The sequence below is a fragment of the Hoplias malabaricus genome, chromosome Y, assembly GCF_029633855.1.
Source record: "Hoplias malabaricus isolate fHopMal1 chromosome Y, fHopMal1.hap1, whole genome shotgun sequence".
NCBI lineage: Eukaryota > Metazoa > Chordata > Actinopteri > Characiformes > Erythrinidae > Hoplias > Hoplias malabaricus.
In genome coordinates, this window is record NC_089820.1 from 1,962,200 (window position 1) to 1,987,938 (window position 25,739).

The 25,739-nt window shown below is 41.4% G+C and overlaps 1 protein-coding gene across 1 annotated transcript in view; it reads right to left on the reverse strand.

Moving 5' to 3' along the window:
• Nucleotides 1-25,739, reverse strand: part of LOC136678359 (interleukin-1 receptor accessory protein-like 1-B) — a 479,144-nt gene that overhangs the window by 257,429 nt on the left and 195,976 nt on the right. Inside the window, exon 3 of the mRNA XM_066656394.1 lies at nucleotides 22,938-23,217. Coding sequence (XP_066512491.1) covers nucleotides 22,938-23,217 — 280 coding nt within the window. The remainder of the gene's footprint in view (nucleotides 1-22,937; nucleotides 23,218-25,739) is intronic.

The following is a 25,739-nucleotide window of genomic DNA, read 5'->3' on the forward strand; positions in this document are numbered from 1 at the left end:
GAAGGTTGTGTCGCAGTCACACAGCTCCAGGATCCTGAGGTTGTGGGTTTCAATCCCACTCTGGGTGACTGTCTGTGAGGAGTTGGTGTGTTCTCCCTAGTGTCTGTGGGGGTTTCCTCCGGGTGCTCCAGTTCCCTCCCGCAGTCCAAAAACACATGTTGGTAGGTGGATTGGCGCCTCAAAAGTGTCCATAGGTGTGAGTGTGTGAGTGAATGTGAGAGTGAATATGTGAACGTGCGTGTCGACTTGCGAAAACTGGTGCCCTTTCCAGGGTGTGTTCCAGCCTCGTGCCCCGTGATTCCGGGTAGGCTCCGGACCCACCGCAACCCTGACCTGGATAATGAATGAATGAATGAATAATGTGAAAGTTTTCATGTATCATGAAATATTTCTGCCCATGTATCACTCAGCCCAGCTTTATACAAGAATTTTTTTTTTTTAGTAAGTTCTGGCTCGATGTATGAGTGCCTTTGGATTGTGGTGGAGATTGGAGAGACCTTTTCAGTAGTTTCTGTTGTATTTCTAACTATATATATATATATATATATATAATTTTTTTTTCATTGTTTTTGAAGGCTGGGTGTTTGACTGAAGGTCTCCTAAGGACATAGCAGCTGTATCCTTCACATTCTCAGAAACAAAGGCTGCACTCTGTGGCCACACAGAAAAACATCCTACAAAATTAAACAGCTTTATCTGGCCAAGGAAATCAAGAAAAGCTGCTTACCATTGTTGTATTCTTGGATTTTGAATTCTTGTATAGCAATATGTGAAATGTGTGAGTGCCCCTGGTCAAATACTGTCAGATACACAAATACACCAATAGCGTCCTGCTGCCAAACATGTTCTGCTGACATTTCCCCATGCCCACAGGTTTGGGCTTCACTTAATCAAATGGAATTGAAGCACAAGCACGAAACAAATATCCAATCAGCACGGCATGAAGGGTATCTAATAGATTGGCGCAGACCTTTACACATGCTTCTCTCCGTCAGATTAAATTGTACTCCAATCGAACCGGGCCGCCCCAGTGGTGCCCACTCACCCATCAACCCATCCTCACTACACACATGCTGAAAGTGCTCTGCTATGTCTAATAGGAATGTCGTTGACTGGGAGATCAGGAGCAGCAGGTTTACATAGAGAACAGGCAGTAATTCCTGTGAAATACATGAGGAAGGTTAAACGATGTGGGGAGAAGCTCTATGTTTCTGCAATTTGCTGTGAAAAGGTCAAACCCATGCAGCAGGGAGGCATTATCATCCACAGGACAGCAGCCATGAAAGCATAGATAATACTGCTATGTGGATGGACATAATGTTATGCCTTTTTTTTGGATTTCCACCCAATTATCTTCTCAATGTTAGTCACTGCTATTTGCCACCTGCTGTCTAAACTTCCATGGAGAATAGGACTTGAGTTTGAGTTGCACATAAGTCACATACAAAGACTTCAGACTCGACTTGTAACTCATCCCTGATGATTCACGTCTCGACTCAGACTCAAAAAAATAAGCTAGGGTTAAACTCCATCATCAGCTGGGCGCAGTGATGTATAGAGCTCTCTCTCTGTCGCTATCTCTCCACTTTATTTTGTTGATTTGGGACACCGCCATTTCTTTTGGCGTGTCACCATCCATAAGTGTGATATCGGCGAGCAAAGTCTAAACAGACCAAGTAGCAAGGCTTTAGCGGGAGCACCGTGGGATATGACTGACGATTGGCAACATGCAACTATGGTAGGAAACAAATTAAACACACTGACCACATCAAACTTTAAAATGTGTCTGAAAACACTCCTTGAGAGGTCTGTTTAGTTTACACTAGGCGCTTAGCTTTCATTCCAGCTCTATATTAACAACTGTGCATTTCCATATACTTACAGTCAGCTTACTCTGGCTTGACATAGTCACTATACACACAGCTGTGTCAGATTATTTAAAACAGCATATATTCACTAAACTGAGTACAGATTTTATTTGCACATGTTGGGAAAAGGGGGCGGCACGGTGGCGCCGCAGGTAGTGTCGCAGTCACACAGCTCCAGGGGCCTGGAGGTTGTGGGTTCGTTTCCCGCTCCGGGTGACTGTCTGTGAAGAGTTGGTGTGTTCTCCCTGTGTCTGTGTGGGTTTCCTCCGGGTGCTCCGGTTTCCTCCCACAGTCCAAAACCACATGTTGGTAGGTGGATTGGCGACTCAAAAGTGTCCGTAGATGTGAGTGTGTGAGTGAGTGTGTGTGTGTGTGTCTGTGTTGCCCTGTGAAGGACTGGCGCCCCCTCCAGGGTGTAATCCTGCCTTGCGCCCAATGATTCCAGGTAGACTCTGGACCCACTGCGACCCTGAATTGGATAAGGGTTACAGATAATGGATGGATGGATGAATGAATGTTGGGTAAAGAGCTGTTTCATTTGGTTTGAATGTATTATTGAAATTCCATTAAGGACAAAAAAGTTCTGTTTCTAAAGGAGGTGCTGCACTGGGTTGGTCTTGGCAGTAATGTCCGAGTCCACCTTCCCTGAGACTGAGACAAGACAGAGTAAAAATGATACAGAGACTAGGACAGAGATTCTTAATTTAAAGTCTTGAGACACTACTTGTACCACCTTTTTACCATAACATATCTTGGCATAAATACCCACAAGAGTCACTCTTCTGGAACAGGAACATTTTGTTATGTAGCACCGGCGTACTGCAGGCTTCTGGGATATCCGTTTTGTAAAAGCCATATTGCAGTGTGTAATATTATTAGAATTGATACACTGCGCAGCTCTACCTTGAATCTTGAGAGCAGCAGTGACTCGTGGCCAAGACGACTGTGTCTGTGACCCTGTTAGCAAGATGCAGAACTCGGGAGCCTGTTATGATACTCTCTTGACAAGTGGCCAAATTGCCACACCTGTGTGTGTGTGTGTGTGTATGTGTGTATGTGCTGAATATGGAGTTGTCTTTTGTTTGAAGAGATTAGACTTGTGTGCCTAACAATGCAGCTGATTGGGAGGCTTTGATCAAACAGCACTTTGGTAATGAGTTTAGCTAGCTGTGGGACTCCATCAATTACTGAAGGAAACCTCCCCATGTCTCGTTCTAATCAACACAGGGCCTCTCCTCCCTCATTCTCCCCATCTCTCTCACTCACGCTCTCCCCCTCTCTCTCTCACACACACAGGGTGAAAAATGTTTATGCATATCTTTGATTATGATGAGAGATATGCACTTGCAATCTATGTTTTTGCAAGGCAGCTTTGCCAAAACCCCATATTCTATGTTCTTTTATATCAGTGTTGTGTATTCAACCATATCATTGTCATTTTCTACCAACAACAGTTAGCTGTGTGTTCTTCAATTACAGCAGGAAACTTCCCCATGTCCCTCTCCCAATCGACACAATGGGTCCCTCTCTCTCTCTCTCTCTCTCTCACACACACACACACACACACACACTCTCACACACACACACACACACACACACACACAAGCTCTTTTGCTCTTCTCAGTCACAGACACTAGGGGTGGAAAACGCTCCAGATCCCGAGATAATATATTAAGAGAATCCTGGTGTCGCAATATGATTCTACTGTAAAGTTTCTAGGCTTGTCATATGTGAAATATCAGGGTGATTCAGAACTGTATGACATATTATAGTATGATATTATAATATAAAGTTTATTAGTTTTGACATGAAATGACTCCCCTAATTTTGTTTATATATTTAAGTTTGACCTTTGTTCACTTTAGTCTACACTGCAGCAAAATACAGTTGTGAACTAAATAAATCAATATCAGAATAAAAAATACTATCCACTGTGAAAAACAACTATCCCTAATCATGTCTCCATCGACAGAAACCAAAGAAATAATGCCTTTTTTGTATTGCATTGATCTAACACTGAGCTACTATATTAAATAATACTGTAAATCAAATAATAAAATATCAAAACTTTGGCCTCTGTTCTTTTTGTATGATAATACTGTAAATCCAAAATACACAAATAATATTATGTACCAGTTATTCTTCATTTCCATTTATGCACATGCATATATGTTTTGCACATGTGCACACACACATCATTTTCACAACAAATCAACATCGGTATTGCAGAATATACTCTACTGAAAAAATGACATACGTTTTATCAAAATATATTGTTATAAACATAAACAATTACTATTTGTTTGCTAGATTTTTCGCACTGAAAAACAACACAACATGGTGTTGTTGATTCATCGTTTTCCCCAAGTGTTTTAAAAAGCAAATACTATTGAAACTGACCGGAAACTTGCATTTTTTGATTCCTTCTAGGGGATGTGTTACAGAGAAGGTTCATGTTTATTTCACATTTTCACCTTTCCAAACATGTATAGGGTGATTTCTAAGCACTTTTGCTAGTTTGGTTGAATCTTCTGTTAAAACAACTTTAACTGTGTTAAAGTTAAGCGAGTCTCTATTGTCTATTCACTATTTAGTACACTATTACAGGGAATGGAAAATTGGAATATACAGGCTAGTGAATGAGCTTGGACACTACTCCATGCAGGACTTTTACCAAACAATGCAGTGGATTACAGATACTCTGCTATCTGCTTGTGTACATGGGTTGTACACTACTGTTTTGCTGTGCATTGTGGGATTTTTTGAGTGTACTGAAAATTGTCCACTTAGATTTCAGACACTACTACAAAATGGCTGAACCCCAAAATAGTGCAATATATAGTTTAGTACAGTAGGGCACCATTTCTGACACAGCGACAAATTACCTCACAATGACTTCATTGCTTTTCTTATTCATGAAAAGACATTGTAGGAGGCTAAAGTGTCCAGTTGTTATAACAGCCTTTGCATGCTTGAAAATGCTTCATCCCTTGTGTTGGGGGCACGTCCTGGATATGTGTTTCTGCTTTCGTTGATTACAAACATTTTCTTGTGACGCAGTTTCCTTTTTGAAACAAATACAAAAAAAAAAAAAAAAAAAGTCTGGAACAGTCTGTCCCACTTTCAGTGTTCCAAAACAACAACAACTCGAGTGTAGACAGAATCATAGCAGGAATATACTGACCATCGCAAAGAAAAATGCCTTTTTTTCATGTGTTATTTCTTTATAGGTTTTAAAGGACATTGACGCCTTTTAAGTATTAATAGGAATCAGGCCAATTGACCAGGGGTGTCCCACCTTAAAAGTCAACTGTATTTGTCCATGCATGAGTAGCTGTTTTGAAGCACCTGAGTGCTGGATTCTCCTTCAGTATAGCATGAAATATTGTACCACACGATTGCCATTTTGCTGTGTAATGTCACATTTTCTTTATCTCCATCACCTTGCCTAATACAGTCATATAAATGCTTTTCCTATGCCAACAGCATGGCTATCCATGTCATGTGAGGCTGTCTTGCTCGCCCATTCAACCCATATGCCTCCCCAGCCATAACAAATGTGCCTCACTATACATCATGCATGACCGCACCTCCCGCAGTCCATGCTGTGTGTGTGTGTGTGTGTGTGTGTGTGTGTGATGTGACAGGTGAGCAGGATCTATTGTGTGCAGAGCCGCCCTGAGCCGAGTGAGGGAGTGCCCATGGTGGAGCGTTTTTTCTGTCACCCGCCTGAGAGATAGCCGTCAGCCTCTGTTGCCAAACATCCAATCCATGCATGCTCCCGCAGGGCTGCAAACACCAACAGGAGCCAGGCAGGGAAAAGTCTGGAATGGAGGAGCACGAAGGGAATCCATAACTATCTAGCACGCACATACACACAGGCAGCAGGAAAGATCCGTCATAGTTCCTCCAACGTGAAGAGCGAGTGTGGGGGTGTTGTGGAAAGGGATGGGGAAAGTGAAGCTGCCCGTCCATTCCTACAGACAGCTCTACTCTCTCTACATAGGTTCCTGGAGAAAATGCCAGTCAACATCTCAGTGGTTTTGGAAGTGTTTAACCATGTTTTAAACTGATTGGCAGATATTTAGCAGGACCCCCACAAGACCACCACACAGCACATATGCTTTGTGTTGTGGATCATTTTCAGTGCTGCATTGACACTGATGTGGTGATGGGTGTTCAGAGCGTGTGCTCTGCTGGTATGTGTGGACACATATACCTCATTGGTCCACCATGTAGAGAGAGTAGTTCAGTTGCTGCACACTTTGTGTTGATCGTCTTCTAGTCTTTCGTCAGTGGACACAGAACACTACTGGATATTTTTGGCTGGTGGACTATTCTCAGTCCAGCAGTGACACCCAAGGGCTTAAAAACTCCAGCCGCACTGATGTGTCTGATCCCCTCGTACCAGCACGACACACATTAATACACCACCACCACATCAGTGAGAATCACCACCCAAATCATACCTGCTCTGTGGTGGTCTTGTGCAGGTCCTGACCATTAAAGAACACAGTGAGACGGGGCAAATAAGGATGCAGATGTAGATTTTCATTTTAGCCTTACTTTACAGGAAGCACTTTAAATCTGTAACTGCTTCATCCTGATCAGGGTCACTGTGGTGCAAGGCAGGGACACATTCTGGAAGGGACGTCAGTCCAATACAGAACATCACTCACACACAGATGTGGACAATTTCACACAGCCATCCCCAACATGTGTTTGGGATTGGGGAAAGAAACTGGAGCACCTGGAAGAAACCCACATAGATGTCAGGAAAACTGGACACCGAACTCCTCACAGACAGTGACTCGAACCAGGACCTTGAGTCTCAGGAGCTGTGTTTAGATAACAATTAGTTTTTTCTCTTTACGTCCAGAGAATGAGAGGGTTCCCAATCAGTGAACACTTACTCTGCACATACATAGCACAACTCTATGCTCTATGCATTCTGTAATACTTATAGCGCAGCAAGCGCACTGTCACTTTAAAACCTGTGTTATTTATTATTACTCAATTTGTATTCATTGTTCTGATGTAACTTTCAGCTAACTGTAATTTCTCTTGCAATATCTACCCCAACGACTGTTTATATTCCAAATTGCTGACTATTCTACTGCCCATGTAAATTTGCATTTGTAAATATATGCCCTGCTGCTTGGGAAGGCTTAAGTTCTACTCATGACAATAAAAACTCTCTTCTCCCTTATGTTATCTTACAACTACATCAAGAAAATCAAAAAGCCCATGACAAGACGCAGCACGTCGTCAGGTGGTTTTGCTATGCTCCGTTACGGCAGATCCACATTTCAGCGCTACACACTTTGTCATTTGCTGCCACAGTAGATTAGTCCGAGATTTAAAGCATGACTAACGTACCGCATGAGTAAAGCTCTTGTCAGGTCAGTGGGAACGGATTCTGCTGTCATCCCGATGACCTATCCCCGAGAACTCTAAGACAAACAATGTCGCCTGTGATTATTTTGCACATTAGCTGACATATGGAATAAAAGGCATGCGCACAGAGCTCTGCAACAAATTCATCAGATTTGAGACAGCCGTCCCGTTCCTGCCAAGAACGTTCCTTTTTTTTACACTTGTGTCATCTCTGAGCTGGCTTCACTCCACCATAAGGAAAAGAGCTGAGCTTTTCGGAGCTCCGAGACAAAAGCTAAATCTTCATTTCAGGAGTTGTTCAAGGTTCTTAGACAATATTTCACTGGATGTTCATGGAGGATAAATCTAGGATCACACCATGTTGTCTCATTGAACTGGCTGCTGTAACTTGGGAGGTGGAGAGGAGGCGAGATTGCATTTAGCTCAGAATGGCTTCATTTGTTTCTCGTCCAGGGTAGGTGTCACCACAGAGTCAGCTTCTGTATGTCAGCAGATGTCCGTCACCACGAAAAAAGAGCCTAAATTCACACCGCGCTGTATTCCTCAGAGAGGCGCAGTTGACAGTGTTACTGAAGTGTACATCTATACAGCCACCATACCACAACACATCTCTCGCCTTCGTTCGTCAAAACTCATTCACTGCTCCCTCAATACCCATCTCCACCTCTCTCTCTCTCACACACACACATACGCACGCACACAAACACATACACACGCACACTCTGACAGAAGATTATAAGGCTGATTTCACACACAGTTTGGAGGCACATAAAGCATTTCTGTGTCAGGAGTAAGTGTATCTCCAGGGACCAGATTGGTGGGGTGTGTTTGTAAATACAGTGCTGACCTGTGACACTGACTCCATATATCCCTCAGCACCCCCCTCCCCTTACTGTGTGTATGTGTGTATGTGTGTGTGTGTGTGAGGGAATGTGCTGATGTACTTTTTGTCTTTTGCCTGTTGTTGCTGTGTTATTTCATAGGCAAGAGACTTCTTTACTATTTTAATGGAAGTATTTGACACAATACGTCAAAATTGCTTGGTCTTTATCAATTCTGAGCAAACTATGAATTAAAGCCTGTAATGAATATAGTTTTTATCACCTCACAAAACTCAAAACATCTACATATATCTGTGTCCATGCCGTCTATAGCAGTTTAGCTTGTATGTTCATATTGAAAATTACAGTAAATTGTCCAGTGTTAATTCAACACTATTAGTGCTAGCTTAACACTGGGAGTGTTAAATTATTACACTAACAGTGTTGATTTAACACTAATATTGTCGATTTAACACTGGTGAATTTGTGGAAATCTATGTGTACACACTTACTGCATATTTTATTTAAGAAGAAATAAGACTGCAAAAAAAGTTTTTGCCTAGAGAGAGAGGTGTTTTGACGCATTTTTGATTTTGAAAATCACCACATCACGTGATTGGACTAGGTATCATTGTCTGTAAGCGCTTATCCTGTTCAGGGTCGCGGTGGGTCCAGAGCCTACCTGGAATCACTGGGCACAAGGCGGGAACACACCCTGGAGGGGGCGCCAGTCCTTCACAGGGCAACATTCACTCACACACACATTCATACCTACGGACAATTTTGAGTCGCCAATCCACCTAGCAACGTGTGGTTTTTTTGGACTGTGGGAGGAAACCGGAGCACCCGGAAGAAACCCCGTGTCCGCATGGGTTGTGTGGAGAACACACCAACTCCTCACAGACAGTCACCCAGAGCGGGAAACAAACCCAAAACCTCCAGGCTGATTGGACTAGGTATATATTGAAACTGCACATCAGTCTTAAAAGGTGTCATTCACGATATATTTAACACTTTTTACACAATTCTGAGGATGTTTCCTCACTATTTGCTAGCTCTCCAGTCTGTTTGCATGCTCAAAACTCCTCTAAATCTCAAGTGCCATTAAATGGCTAAAAAACATAGTGTCTTGTTCCATACGCTAGGCTTTCTCTCTCTCTCTTTCTCTGCTTGCTGCACAGTAAAGGCATCTGGAGCTTTTAGACAATGGACAGAACTCTAATCCTGCTCAATTAGTAGGTAATATTGACTTGTTTCTGCTGTTTCAGCTTACTTAAGGTGGAACTGATGCCAAATTTGGGAGCGAGCTACAAGTTACAAATGAGTTTCTGTGGTAATTCAAACAGTGAATACAAATGTACAGACAAGGTAAACTTCAACCACTTCAAACAACAGTCATTTCTCCCTCAAGCATACCATTCCACCTTAAAAAGAAGTGGCGCTTCTGAGTATAAACGAACCAGAAAGAACAGTGTTTCCCCACATTTGTAGATGGTCCCTTTATGGCACAATGACTAAAACCGCTGTATAATTCATGAACAACATGTCAATCTCAACTATGTATGAGTAAAAGAACATAATTAATACTGTACAATACTGAAACTCTCACTGCAGCACTGCAATGGTAGCATGCAAAATGTGGTGTTTTTTTTTTTTTTTTTTATCAGGAGCACTAACTATGACTTAGACTGTCATTAGAATATGTGTCAATCTATAGGATCATTGCACAATCATAGAATGAAATTTGACTTCTTCATTTAAATCCATCTGTGGAAGTTAACACACACATGCACTCCAGAGATTGGGGCAGTGAACACACACACAAAGCAGTGGGCAGCCATCCTCGCCGCCTGGGAAGCGTTTTGAGGGTTATGGGCCTTGCTCAAGGACACTTCAGCTATGCAGGTTCCCACCTGTACTGGGGATTGAACCAGCAACCTTACCGTACAAAGCCTGGTCCGCTAACCATTAGGCCACAGCTGCCCTCATGGTCGGGAAATTTTAGCTGACAATTAATTTTCATATATACTGTATAACGGCAATTAACACTTGTTTTTACAAGTGTTATCCTGACCAGTTCTCACAAATTAGACTTACATCAGCTAACTGACATTTAGGAACCACTGGTCATCGTGTGGAGCCCAGAATGGATCTGTAGTAGCACATGATGACCAGTTCACAGGTGACACACATTTACAAACACTGTGTTTCAGCCATGTTTTAAGAAAATGTATTCTATGAGAGGATAAATAAGAGACAGATTTGATGGTTACCACAACATCAGAAAACCAAATATTGTCCATCTGACAAAGGACTATCTTATTTGCAGAATAATTAAAAAGAAAAAGCAAAAAAAAAAAAAAATCTCTCAGTCTGTTTATTTATCTTAGTTGCTTTGATAAAAATGCACTTAATCCACATTCTGTTTGCTGGATTTGAAATAGAATCATTGTGGAAAATAATCATAGTCCCAAAACAATTTTAATCCATGCAAATAATAGCTTTTTTTTAATTTGTAGATAGACATAACTACAGTGTTAACAAACTGTCAGCAGTGAATGAATAAACAATAACAGAGGGAAGAAAGAGCGACACCTAACGCTTTATTGTGGTCATGATTAGGATGCTAGAATCTAGAAGCATCCTAACACAATACACCCTTGCAGTGGTGTGGAAATATTCTGATTAATGACACAGTGTGTAATTCACTGAATTTCAGCTGAAGTCAGTCTAATGTCAAAATACAGAACTATATTTTAGTATCAATAAAATATATATTAAGCAATGTTCAAAATGTTTGCCTTTATGCCTTTCGAACATCAACTCAAGCTTTGAAAAAACCCTGCAGACTTTTAGATCCATTCTTTTTAGCTGCAGTGTACTAAAGAGAGTCTTAAACGGTTAAATTCAGATATCCAGGGCTTCTTACCTCCTAAAACTTAGGACCCTATCCTGTAAGCTTGCAGGGTGGGACTTTGTAGCTGCAGGAGAGTGACAGTGGGGTACTTGGAGATAGAGTCTGGGACTAATTGCATATTCATATATCTACACACACTAAATGAAGGCAAATGTTTAGCGTTACATCTAAGCAACTTTTAAAGCCCCCCTCCAGTCATCAATTAAAACTCTAAAAACTCTCTTTTCAAAGTGACATATTTTGAAGTTATTTCCCAAATCCCCTAATGTCTATAAAGTGGTTTAAATGTAAATCTACACCTTTGCCTGCGACGCACTCATTATATATGTGCATTCTAATGCAAGATTCCCTATAGGCCATTTATAGTTAAGAGCAGAGGTCATTAAGTTTTTCTTTGGATTGTTTTACAAACAGGATTTTTTTTCCTTTCCAGTTTTGTTTAGAAATTTTAATTTATTTATAGATTTGTTTATATGGCTGTGATAGTGGTTAAATTAATTACTAGCCAACTACAAAACTCTTTAAAATTCACATACAAGAGAGTCAAAAAGTTGTGTCCCAATTGCACAATTAATACTAATTCTAATTAGTGTTTGAGTATGCAGTGTGTAGTATAATCATAAGTGTCAAAGTTGAGTGTACTAAAAACTCCACAATGCACACTTAGAACTACTGTCCCACAATCTAATCAAAAATGGAAAGGGAGGGGCTTCTCACATCAGGAAAATTTGGGCACTACCCCTTACATAGTGCATTGCAAACAGACATTGCACTAAATGTTAGAGAGATGTGAAGCTTGAAAGAAATATAAATGGTTTTATTATCTGACAAACAGTGCAGAAACTGTTATTTTATGACATACACTGTGCACTACGTAGTGTGAAGGGAGATATTTGAGTTTCCGCCGTTAAAACTAAAACGGCAGACAGAGTTGCAGCTGCAGCTTGGTATGACATGTGTTGTCATAGCAACAGTTCATCACACCCTGTTAGTAAGAAAGAGTGTAGTATGTTAATATTTTGTGTAGTAGCCTGATGCACTGATACATTGAGTACATTAATCTTAAATCTACACACAAAAATTGGAAATACCCTTTTACTGAGTATCAAGCAAGGGAAAAATTCAGGATATGGGCCCTTTAAAGCAGAGTGTGAGGGTTGGGTGGTTAATAGGGGGGCTGGGAGGGTACTGGAACCTCCTCAGCACAATTGCACTGTCTAAATGATTTATTCTTCCTATGCAAAACTGCATACTTTACATAGAAGTGCAAGAAAAAAAAACCCAAAACACTATACATACTCCCACACACAGAATGATCCACCTGTATCCACACACACACACACACACACAAAATAACATACTTACCCATATCTTCAAGGTAAACAAAAATTTCAGGTGCTGTCCTTTACAGCCACATTCAAGGACAGTGAAAAGAAGAGTTTCTTCCTCCAGCTTTTATATTTTCACTATTCATATGCATAAGTGGCAACAAAATGCAACTGTAAGTCACCTACAGCAGTGTATATGCGCTCCTAACAGCAGCAGGACAAGATTGAGGTTATTGTTGCTGGGACCTCTTCTTCTGCAGATGCAAAACCATGGTGAATTCCTCTATATAAAGCTGTAGGTTCTAATCCCCCTGCTTCCTAAATGAGAATTTCCCCCCTCTTTTGTCTTGGCCCCTTTGTGCCTGGAGCCTAATCCAAATTCGATATGTTAACATCCCTGTCAGCGTCTGGCAGAGAAAGAGAGGTTTTCCAATCAGTACTGCTGATGGCGGTCAGCCGCATTTTATCAGCCATATTCAGATAACAACTTATAGCTCCTATTACTGTCTAGCGTATTTCCATATGCTTTTGCTTTGGTGGCTGATGTGCCAGTGGATTTCACTGGAAGCGAGGCGATTAATGAGGCATACTTTTTTTAAGTTGGCATTAATGTGGTTTGGGAGCTGGACTGAAAAAAATATATATTTTCAAAGTCTCCATATATGTCTTAGTAAACAGTAAGCTTTGGAATTATGATTGATAAATATTCAATATATTCCTCCATTTTGCATGGCTGTTTGTGTGTTTTTTTTTAAAGAATGCTAAAAATAAGCTTCATTGTTGCAGCTTCCTTTAATCAAAGCTAATCTGAATGGCATTTACATTAGAAAACTACAGCCTCAGATGTGACAATGTCAGCAAGAAGCAATAAAAATTTCTCCGCTTTGTGATTTTCATAATCTTTTTTTTTTTCTTGGGTTAGGATCAAAGCACATTTTTAGCTCTAACTGAAGGTTAACTTAGCAAGTGGACGAAGCGTAGAATATTAAATTTCGTTCCCCCCTCTGTGAGAAAAAGAAAGAGAGAGAGTGGGGGAGAGAGAGACAGCGAGAGAGAGAGGAGAGAGGCGAGAAAGAGACTCCTCTACTCCTCTAAAATCAGCCTTCCCTTTAATGAAGAGGCCTAATGAGCCTTTCAGAAGAAGACACCCTTTACCTCAGAGGTTAATAAGTTATTACCATATAATTATGCATACATATAATGTATGATTTCCTCCTTTTTACCGCCACTGACGGGACTCCACAGCCGAGCGTCAGAAATTTAGCGTGGCGGGCCAGTGAAAAAGTTTAGTTGAGTTGAAAGAGCTTGCGTCTCCCGTGGAGAAACTCCAGTGATCCCTCTATCTCCTCAAATCAGCCTACAGCTTAGCGCAGTGAGTGTGCCAGCCTTCAGTGCTGACTAACTCCAGGCTATTTTTATTTGTGTTATTTCCATCCAAGGATTCAGACTAAATTGTCAAAGGGCTGTGATAAATAACTGATTCTTTGGAGAGCGTCTTTTAAAATAAAGGATTAGAGTGTTTCCGCTTCTTCAGATGATTGCTCAATCCTAAACGGCAGCCTACGGTGGAAAGTTCAACCTTGACTCTGTCGTAGAGTGCAGATGAAATTGCAAGTCCAGGAAGCGTGCAGTGAAATCTACAATAGCGGCTTAGGATTTGAGCTTATCCATCCATTACTGAGTTCTACTGACCTATAGGCACCTTACCTTTCATTGGTCTATTCCGTAAGCTGATGAGAGATCTCTTTCTCTTTCTCTGCTTCTCTGTATTTTGCTCTTTCTCTTTTTTTTTTTCCCAAGAATAAATTTTGAAAATGTCCTCATACAGGCAGTGTTGCATCAATAAAAAAGCAAGTCTGTATGTGCTCTGTATGTCCTCTTTTCCGCGGAAGGGCCGAAGCACTCTAAAGGGGGTTTTGAGCACTGAAGGTAACCGTTCCATTAGCTAAGGTTTGTGGATTTAAGCCTGATTTTCTCAGCACAGTTACCTAACTCTACTCAGGGCAACAGAACCATTCTGCAGGAGGTAGGGATCCACTGATTGGCTCTTTAAATATTTTGCTGCAAAATTTGTGTTGAGTAAAAAAGCACAATCTCACCCTATATTTTTAAAAATGTGTATTATATGATGCCTTGACCACACAAGTCTTACTGTTGGCTACACATCCTGCATGTGTCTGCAGTTAAGCACCTTTATTTGCCACCTTCGTTCGCGGTATTCATGCAGTGGAACATTAGTCCACTTATTTAGCATGCTATATTATTAGCATCTCACTATTATTATGAGACGCCATGCAGTTCTTGCTCCTGATTTAGCAACCATTAAAAAAAAAAAAAAAAAACGTAACCGGGCCAATGGGTCCGCTACGGCACAGAACGGTACAGCGTGGCCCTGCAGTGGAAAAGAGGCCTATGCGACTAGTCAGTGCAGAAAAAAAAGCCCTTTTCTCTTTCTTCCCTCTGTCACTGCCCATTGTTCCCTCAGCCCTCAGAGTGGTGCCAAAGCTTTCCTCGAGCTGGAGAGAGACAGAGGGAACGGAGGCACAAATACAGAATGGGATTATTCCTTGCAATTCTGCTTAAGTAAGTGTTGGCCCTAATTAGCCTAAGCATTTGTGACTAGCTAAAAAGCAACACACTCATCCAAATCAAATTCCTTCGCCCCACTTTGAATGCGATTGCACAATAACTAGAACCAGAATGATTACACTAGGCCCATGGCTGCTGATTCAGGGAGGGACAGAGACAGACAGAGAAGGAGATCAAGGTGTGGGTTTGCTTCTGACCCGAGTAGATGAGGAATGCGGACATTTAAGTCATAAATGGGCAGACAGATATACACATAAGGATATACAACACAAACACACACACAAAATTGTAGGGACATTATGTTGGATTCTATTCATTATGTAGAGCCCTACCATTGGCTTTTCTGTAAATGCTACTAGATTAACACAAAGCCCTTACCCTAATCCTATCCCTACTCCATCCTTAAAACATGTCTTCAGTGTAAAATGTAATGTTTTACATAGTGGGGACCAGCTAGTGGCCCCTACAAGAAAAACAATTCCCCTCAACGTGAGTGTGTTAACAAGTTGTAAACATGTTTTACACCCCACAGTGTTGGGCTCTGCAATACTTGTGAGGACCTTTGTTGAAATGACGACTATTGTACTTAATTAATGCTACACCTACACCTAACCCTAACCTTAACTTAAGTAACCGAAAGTAAATTGTTTCACTCTTTATTTTTTTCACACTGAAGTACCAATTACAAAAAACAAAACAAAATAATAATAATAATAATAATAATAATAATAATAATAATAATAATAATAATAATAAATAGAATTAGCATTGGCATATTCCTATCCTTGCAAGGTCCTCACAAATATATAAAAACATTCATGCTGTTTCCACCCACCCCCTCCTCACACGCATGCATGGGCACACTCTAATCCACCCAAGTACAAACAGGTGCAATGGCCGACAGATATTTAATAATTTCTGTCACTGTAACCTGTTTCTTGACAATCTAGGTCACCATGACTGTACTTTGTGTTCCCAAAAGCAAACATGCAAACCAAGACAGGTAGGAAGCCCTACTATGCAGCATTTCTTCCATTCCTTTCTGTAATTACACACTGGACATTTCCGTCTGTTGCACAAAATGACCACATCATTTTCTCCAATGATTGCTTGCTGGAGGGCATACTGGTAGGCAGGGCGAGGAACTATCAGCCCACTGCTGGGCTTGGGCTTGAAGGATAAAAGCTGAGCGATCATATCATGCTGATTTCTCTTAAAGATCTACACAACCGATGTTTAATGCTCCCTGTGAGCAGCAGGTCTAAAAGAGGCCTCTCTCACTTACAGAGGGGAATAGTGAAGATCCTCTATGAAAGTTTTTATGACAATCTCAACAAGCAGTAATCTTTAGTAACAGATTTCATATGCAATACACTACAATTTTTTACAGTTAGTATCTAAGTATCAAAAAATCAAATCAACTTCCGTTGTTAAAGACCCCATTAATAAATATCATGATATTAACAGTGTGCTTTTACTTGCTAGAAGCTTCAAACAGGTCGGGTAAGTCCCATCTCTTATTTTTAGCCCTAATAATTGATACTTGCCCCGTGGTACTGTAATGGTTAAAAGTTAAAATCTTCCCCTACGATACGGGACGAGCCTTTTAGAGCCTGATACATCATGAGAACCCAAGAAATGGTGAACAATGCTTCATTAACAGGCTACTAGACTAATGCTCTCTCGGCAGCTCTTCCAGTCTGCAGTGATGTCAGAAAAGAGCTGCTGGACTTTTCATAATTAAAGCATCGTATACTTCCAGAAGCATTCCACAATCATATATTATCACCCACACCTAACTCTTCTGTGATATGAAGCTGAATTTAGCTTGTTTGGCAGTATTTTGTTCAAACCTTCAAGGTCCACCATAAGTTTTGCAGTAGCCTCAGACGCCAGGATGCATTTGCTTCAACATTTAAGGTGGCACTGGATATATACTTGCTATCTACAGAGACATCAGCATACTACAAGAAAGGTTTTTTACTTTTTATAAAGAAATGTGTCATAATCAATCGAAACTACTTTACAAGAAGACAATACAATATTTATCATAGTTATTTGGTCCCTTGCACCACCATATTGCCAGTGATATGTGTGCTTTTGAAAATATCTCTGTTTCAAGGGGAACGTCAGACTAAAACTTTGCCCTACCCCCTATCCCAGCAAGAATCAAGACACTCTATGCCAAGGTTAAACAGAGGGTTGGGGCTAGGTGAAACAGGATTCAACTGTTGATTCAAACAGCCAAGGATTCATGGATCATAACTCCAGGGAATAAATACCTTAATTGGGGGTTCCAGATATAGGACAATGCCAGAGAGGTGAGGGAAAACAGAGTCTGGGACTAATTAAATAGTCATACCAGATTATAGTGAAGGTATAAAGGTACATCTAAGCCTTTAGTGATTATTTTCTTAGAAATAGCATCTGAGTAAGAAAATAAACTCTGAATGAAGAATTATCCATAAGACCTTGATGAACCGAATATGGCATTCCTACAGAAGTCTCCTCTGAAAGCCTAGCAGACCTTTAGAGGCCAACTGAACTTTTCAGACCTACATGAATATGCATATATTAGTTTTAAAGTGTTTTGTTGTGTAAAATATCATGGTAATTCAAAATTCAAACATTCTCTTTTGCTCTTTTTTCATTTTCTGGCAACTGTTGTCTATCTATCTATTGTTACACTTATATGGCGCCTTTCTAGATACCCACGGACGCTTTACAATCCACACTGCTCAGAACGCTCAATCCACACACTGGCGAGAAGCGGCAGCCAAACGCGCACAGCGTACTCTCGACCAGGAACGACCGTCCACCTGGAGGACTGCATCGGGCACTAGGATTTCACCCAGGACAGAGCGCCAATCCATATCTGGGCTCACACACATTCACTCACACATACACACATTCATTCACATACACACTCATTCACTCACACAGCAGGTCAGTTATTAGACAGAACAGACAGGACTTGAACCCAAGCGCTGGGAGACGAATGTGCTAACCACTAAGCCGCCGTGCCGCCGTGTTGTGTAGTATTTTTATTCAACAACAACAAAAAAAACCTTTTTTTTATTTAGCACAAATGAAGAATTAATTTGTCACTGTATCCTTTATGAGTAACATCAAGGAATCAGTGCTGCAAAAACAGGTGCATCGATTTGCTCTGTCCTTGGGAATAATGTTGTTGATCTCAAAGTATGTACGAGTTTTGGTTTAGAGCAGTGGTTCTCAAACTGTGGTACGCATACCGCAGGTGGCACATGAAGCAACAAGTGGTGGTACGCCAGATGACATTGAAAAAAATTACTACGAAATTAAATAATTAATAACAAAAAATCAGAAAATCGAATATGTTCATGTGTAAACTACATAAAGTTGATTTAGCTTTAATAATATACATTTGTGTTTAAAAAATACAAAATGGGCTACGAATAAACAGTAGTTCAGTCTGTAAGGAAAGTGCTGAGCAGCATTCCCCTGCTTCTATTCTTCCAGGGAGGGAATGCAACCTTTGAGTGTTTTGCGAAATCCATATAAATAAAGCCCAGTTTCAGCTTCTTACTGAATTTATACAAAAAACTAGAGACAGACATGAGCAATTTGGACTATTACAAAAAGAGCAAAATGAATGAGAAAACAAACCGAGACCAACCCACCGAAAGGCCAGAAGGACTAAATCCAGAGGCATAAAAATAGAGAGTACACCTAACTAAGTACATCAAAATGGCCAATTTTTGCATCATTAGAGTCCTAAAACACTGTTTAACAGCATTGCACCACATTCTCCTACTAATACAGGTGCTGGGAGCTGCTGGGAGGCTCTATTCTGACAGAATATTCCTGAGACAGACTTATGTTACAAACAGTACAGCGTCTGATGTGACTTTGAGTGAACATGTGACAAGTGAAAATGTCTCCGCTTTATGATTTCTGTAATTTTTTGGCTAGGATTAAAGCACATTTTAGCGTTCTCTATGAACAGCTGTTCTCAGAGAGGCGCTCATCTCATACCCTGCTCTGAGAGAACTGGAAGAGATGAACAGTTAAATTCACACCCTTGGAGTAGTATAACGGAGAGGCTCTTAACTAACTTTGATGCTCTCTCTCTCTCTCTCTCTCTCTCTCTCTCTCTCTCTCTCTCTCTCTCTCTCTCTCTCTCTCATGCACAAATTCCTTATGTACATTCAAAGAAACACCAGACATGAGTCCTGAGTTATGCATCTGTCAATGGCCCTTAATGCCTTACAGTCCCCGAGAGATGAATGAAGAATTAATTTAGCATGTTAAGTGAGGCAGTGGCTGTGATGGGGCAGAGAACGTCTGTAGCGGCTCCTCTGCCCACGGCTCCTCTGGCTATAGAATGGAAGAACTCATTAGGAATGGGCATGGGAGGACTTTAAAGGACTGTGATTTATGAGGGAGTTCCAGTAACCCTTCCTCCTTAGCACAGCACTCAGAGAGTGAGAGCTACAGAGAGAGAGAGAGAGAGAGAGAGAGAGAGGCCCAGAGATACAACTCCCCACAGCCAATGGATTACATAGTAAATGCACAACAAAACAAGCAGATACAAGAGCACTGCAATCTTTAAAATAAAGCCTTGGCACTTGGCACTTATAAAGCTCCCATTAGCAACTAACTCTCAGTCTGCTGACCTTTCCTCATTCTGGAATGCTCTCAACACCAATTGTCTCCTTACACTCCAACAGGAGAATATCCACCAACCAATCTAACAATAAAACAAGTAAAGCTATGAAATGTAAAGCCATGTAATGCATGACATTTGTACAAACAATTTAAATCTTTTGACCCTTTAAAGTTCAGACAGTAGTTACTCCTGCTTCTTATTCTGCTTTGGTCCCAGCGTAAATTTGGGCTATTAAAAATGAATATAACAAGCCTTAATCTGCACCCAGTATAATGACTTCATTTACATAAAAACATTACAAAACAATTAATTATTAGATTGTTATTCTCACAGGGTAAATGCATCCAAATATACAGCAATCAGCCACATGTGAAGTGAATACAATTTCTAATCTCATTACAGTGGCACCTGTGAAGGGGTGGGATGTATTAAACAGCAAGTGAACAGTCAGATTTTGAAGTTGATGTGTTGGAAGCAAAAAAAAAAGTCAAGCATAAGTATCTTAACGAATTGGACAAGGCCAATTTCTGACGGTCACAATGCTTTGTAAGAACATGATTAGCCCCTACCAAAGTTGTTCCATAGAAGGACAAGAAGTGTTCCTGGGTACAGAGTCATGTAAAATGTGTCACAACTAAAGCACTGTCCGCATGTATCCAGATAAAATACTTTTGAAAACATAGTATAAGTTTAAAGTGAGTAACAAAATTGTCCTCACTCCGTTTTTTACCCCATCTCGAATAAAGAAATTGTTGCCAGTCCAGGGTGTGTTTTGTTTTTTTCAAAGCGTGAGAGAATCAAAGCTGTTCAATCCCAAATCAGTCCATACTCCCTATGTAGTGCACTTAACAATGCATTATATATATATATATATATATATATATATATATATATATATATATATCAGAGGCGATTGCTCTAAGACTGCAAGGGAAGCTCAGCTTCCCCTAAAATGTCAAAAAATAAGTGATCAAATATATACTGTTGTGTGTACATGTAATTGAATAAATATACACTACAACGCGCTCAACTATTGTTCAGAATCAGCTTCTTATCACTGGTAAAGATGCGGCTTTCCTCTCAGTCATTCCCGCAGCTTCACAGTGCTTTAAACAGTGAGGACGCTGAGCGTCCACAGAGTTCAGTAGCGAAGCAGCAAAGTGCAGCGAAACGAGACGAGTCATTGGATAAATGCTGGGCTTTGTCCCACCCATTGGACGCTCAGCGTCTCTGGGGGTCTATGGGGCAGTGGGCTGGCCTCGGCTGGCCCGGATGCTCAGCTTCTGCATGATGATTGGATGATCTGTCTGAGGCTGAATCCCTTTTTGATTGACAGCTAAATGAGCAAATCATCGATCCTTTGGTATAAAGATGGGAGCATTACATTTTCATTCTGTTCTGAGTTGAACCGGAGACGTTCTTAATCCTCTTAGCGGCATTTTCTTTGTTAAAAACGACTAGTGACAAATCGAGCTTCTATTACAGGTGGGTTTTTTTGTAGCTGCTTGTGTTTGGAGACTGACTTCTATCACTCTGACTTCTATCGCAGTTTCTGTCCAGCGGGTGCTGCTGAGCCCCTCCACCGTCACAAAGCACTCACAGGCGGACACACTTCACATGAGCCAAGGCCGTTTAAGCAGCCTAGCTCTGCTGGCCATTGAGAGGACACTAGTCAAGTCCCTGGAAAAGACGCCTTGTTGGTACGACAGGGTCACAGATCATTTTCTTAAAAAGGAACGGAGGGTAGAATTTACGTATAAATAAACTGACACATATAAATCCCCTCCTTGAAAGACCAGCATCCGCCACTGATATATATATATATATACAGGGGTTGGTCAATGGAACTGAAACACCTGTCAATTTAGTGTGGGAGGTTTCATGGCTAAATTAGAGCAGCCTGGTGGACAATCTTCATTAATTGCACATTGCACCAGTAAGAGCAGGGTGTGAAGGGTTAATTAGCAGAGGGTAAGAGCAGAGTTTTGCTCAAAATATTGCAATGCACACAACATTATGGGTGACATACCAGAGTTCAAAAGAGGACAAATTGTTGGTGCACGTCTTGCTGGCGCATCTGTGACCAAGACAGCAAGTCTTTGTGATGTATCAAGAGCCACGGTATCCAGGGTAATGTCAGCATACCACCAAGAAGAACCAAACACATCCAACAGGATTCACTGTGGACGCAGGAGGACGCTGTCTGAAAGGGATGTTCGGGTGCTGACCCGGATTGTATCCAAAAAACATAAAACCACGGCTGCCCAAATCACAGCACCTCAACTCTCCTGTTTCCACCAGAACTGTCCGTCGGGAGCTCCACAGGGTCAATACACACGGCTGGGCAGCTGTAGCCAAACCTTTGGTCACTCACGCCGATGCCAAACGTCAGTTTCAATGGTGCAAGGAGCGCAAATCTTGGGCTGTGGGACAATGTGAAACATGTATTTTTCTCTGATGAGTCCACCTTTACTGTTTTCCCCACATCCGGGAGAGTTACGGCATGGAGAAACCCCAAAGAAGCGTACCACCAGACTGCTGCATGCCCAGAGTGAAGCATGGGGATGGACCCGTGATGGTTTGGGCTGCCGTATCATGGCATTCCCTTGGTCCAATACTTGTGCTAGATGGGTGCGTCACTGCCAAGGACTACCGAACCATTCTGGAGGACCATGTGCATCCAATGGTTCAAACACTGTGTCCTGAAGGCGGTGCCGTGTATCAGGACGACAATGCACCAATACACACAGCAAGACTGGTGAAAGATTGGTTTGATGAACATGAAAGTGAAGTTGAACATCTCCCATGGCCTGCACAGTCACCAGATCTAAATATTATTGAGACACTTTGGGGTGTTTTGGAGAAGCGAGTCAGGAAACGTTTTCCTCCACCAGCATCACGTAGAGACCTGGCCACTATCCTGCAAGAAGAATGGCTTCAAATCCCTCTGACCACTGTGCAGGACTTGTGTATGTCATTCACAAGACGAACTGACGATGTATCGGCCGCAAAAGGAGGCCCTACACCACACTAATACATTACTGTGGTTTAAAACCAGGTGTTTCACTTTCATTGTCCAACCCCTGTAGATATAAATCCTTATGTTTTTTTCCCTTTTTTCCTGCTTCCAACACATTCCAACACACATTCCACTTTAGTCTTTTGCAGCTTCTCCTGAGTGTTACAAATATTGGACAGGAGGTGTATGTAACAAACAAAATAAATGAATAAATATATACATATATTTTTCAGGATTGTGACAACATAAACAAAACAAATGCTGCCTGAATACAAAACATTAGCACTAAACAACTCTATAGTAGGTTGTGATGTATTCAATAAAGACATATGTTCCTGTATTCTTACCGCAACACACAGGAGTAGTGGCCAACATCCTGTAACTCAGCTGGTCGAAACCAGATGGAGTCCTCCTCCTTGCTCATCCTGATTCCATCGAAGGAGATGGGCTCTTCAAAGTCCCCATGCCCAGCGCTCTTATACCACATGAGGCTGAGGCCTGCACTCTGGGCATGGGTATAGTTGGCACGGATATAACCATAAAACAACGCACACTTAATCCTCACCGGCTCCCCGAGAAGCACTTTGTATTTCAGGTAGTCCACCGACCAGTCCGTGCAGCCATCCACTGTTAACAAAAGAGATGGAAGAGTGTCAGTGATGATAAGTTCTAACACTTAAATAGCATTTAATTACATTTCCCACAATAAATTTTGTTTTAAATGATTCGTTAAAACATGCAAAGACCATGAGGGCATTCGCTGTTATAAGGAACAAAATAATGGTTTAAATATTTTATTGGGTGAGATCTTACAGAATAAATGCTAAAATATTTCGACCTTACACTCTCAGAAAAAATGTATGGTAGAGGTACACCATTGGTCACTAAAGTAGAAACAGTTTTTGGTTTAAAAGTCCAGTTGTGTTCCATAAAGGTACATTACATTCTCTTCTCCAGAAGGAGAGCTGAATATTTGTACTTTATCATTATAGACCTGTGTAAAAATAAAATCCTGGAGTCCTGGAGATAACATGGGGAGTATGAAATCAACGGCAATTTAAAACCTACAGTTAGAGTAAGGTACAATTATGTTCCCTAACTTAAAGTAATGGATATGTACCCTTGACCATACCACCACAGTGACAGCAAAAGGTACCCCCACAGTGACATTTTTTTTGACAGGGTAGATTTTAATGGAATACAAAAAGCATTGCAAATACTGTCTGGGGCGGATTCACTCATTCAGTGTTAACGTTTGGGGTACAACAGCAGATCAGCAAGATAGAAATGCAGGCAGCAGAGACTAACCGGCTCATTATATTGTGTGTGTGTTGGTGCGTGTGTGTGTATGCTGCCTGCAGCTGTGTGTAGATGGATAGCAGTTGACTGAGCATCCAGCAGAGGCTGAGCAACGGTACCAGCTGTGACCCAATACGAGCCAGAGAGAGAGATACTGACAGATACAGAAACAGAAACAGAAAGAGAGAGAGAGAGAGAGAGAGAGAGAGAGAGAGAGAGAGAGAGAGAGAGAGAGAGAGAGAGAGATAAAAGGCTTAACAGAAAGGAGACAGAGAGAGTGAGTGAGAGTCAGGGAGCATGGGAGAATAAAAGAAAAAGACAGACATACAGCCCGACAGAGGGAAAGACCCTGGAAGTGACTGAGTGGGAAGGATGTCAAACAGACAGTGAAAGTGGCACAGCAGTAAATGGACAGTGTATAGTCCAGCACCAATCACAGTGGACAGACAATGGGTCACCGGTCGTGCCCCTCTTGACTCCAGTGTATGCAGAAGCCCCGGTTCTGCATTAAGACCTTATTGGTATATCATTCTATGGACAGATCAATAATGCATTGCTCTATAATAATATTTCAATATCACTCTCCATTGTGTAATTGTGTAATTTTATGCTCTATCTTTTAAGAGCCAAAAAAGGTTCATTGTTCCTGTAAGAGGGCCTTATAAAAAACCTATAAAAAATGTACTTCTGTGGTGTTTGAGAATACTCATTCATTCATTATCTGTAACCGCTTATCCAGTTCAGGGTCGCGGTGGGTCCAGAGCCTACCTGGAATCATTGGGCACAAGGTGGGAATACACCCTGGAGGGAGCGCCAGTCCTTCACAGGGCAACAAACACACACACAGTCACTCAAACACTCACACCTACAGACACTTTTGAGTCTCCAATCCACCTACCAACGTGTGTTTTTGGACTGTCGGAGGAAACCGGAGCACTCGGAGGAAAGTGTGAGTGTGTGTGTGAGGTGTGAGTGTGTAGGTGTGAGTGAATGTGAGTGAATGTGTGTGTGTTGCCCTGTGAAGGACTGGCGCCCCCTCCAGGGTGTATTCCCGCCTTGTGCCCAATGATTCCAGGTAGGCTCTGGACCCACCGCGACACTGAACTGGATAAGGGTTACAGACAATGAATGAATGAATGAATGAACAATTTTCCTTTAGTAGTCTTAATGAAATATGTACTCTATTGCATTAGTGCTATATTATAAAACAAATATTATATTATATAACAAGTTAATAATAATAATAATAATAATAATACTTGGTTAGTGACATACAGCTGTAACTACATGTCAGAATTTAATATAAGATTCTTTAAGTGCAGCGGCAGTGCCCATTTAGTCCAGCCTCATCACCACCCGGGGCTCATTTAAAATAATAACCTTCCACTAGTCACTGCAATGTAAAACTCATCCAACAACAATGCCTAGGAATGTCTTTGGGAAAAGTAAAAAAAAAAAAAAAAAAACTAAATTATACACTCACGTGGCTCCTGATCATTGCTGTGTTCTGCTCTCCCTGGTCACTGATTGGCTCATTGCCCATGACTTTTTGGGATTGTGTGTGTGTGTGTGTGTGTGTGTGTTTTAAATGCAAAGTTTCATATAAAGGAGTGGTTCTGCAGGTGGTGACCACAGACCGTTTCTAGCTGATGTTTTAGTCACTTTTGCATTTTGTCAGCACTCTCACCCCTAGAGGTCACATAAGCGGCGTCTACAACCCACAGATGTTGCTCAGGTAGTGCAGCTCATCCAGGACGGCACATCAATGCGAGCTGTGGAAAGAAGGTTTGCTGTGTCTGTCAGCAATGTGTCCAGAGCATGGTGGAGATACCAGGAGACAGGCCAGTACA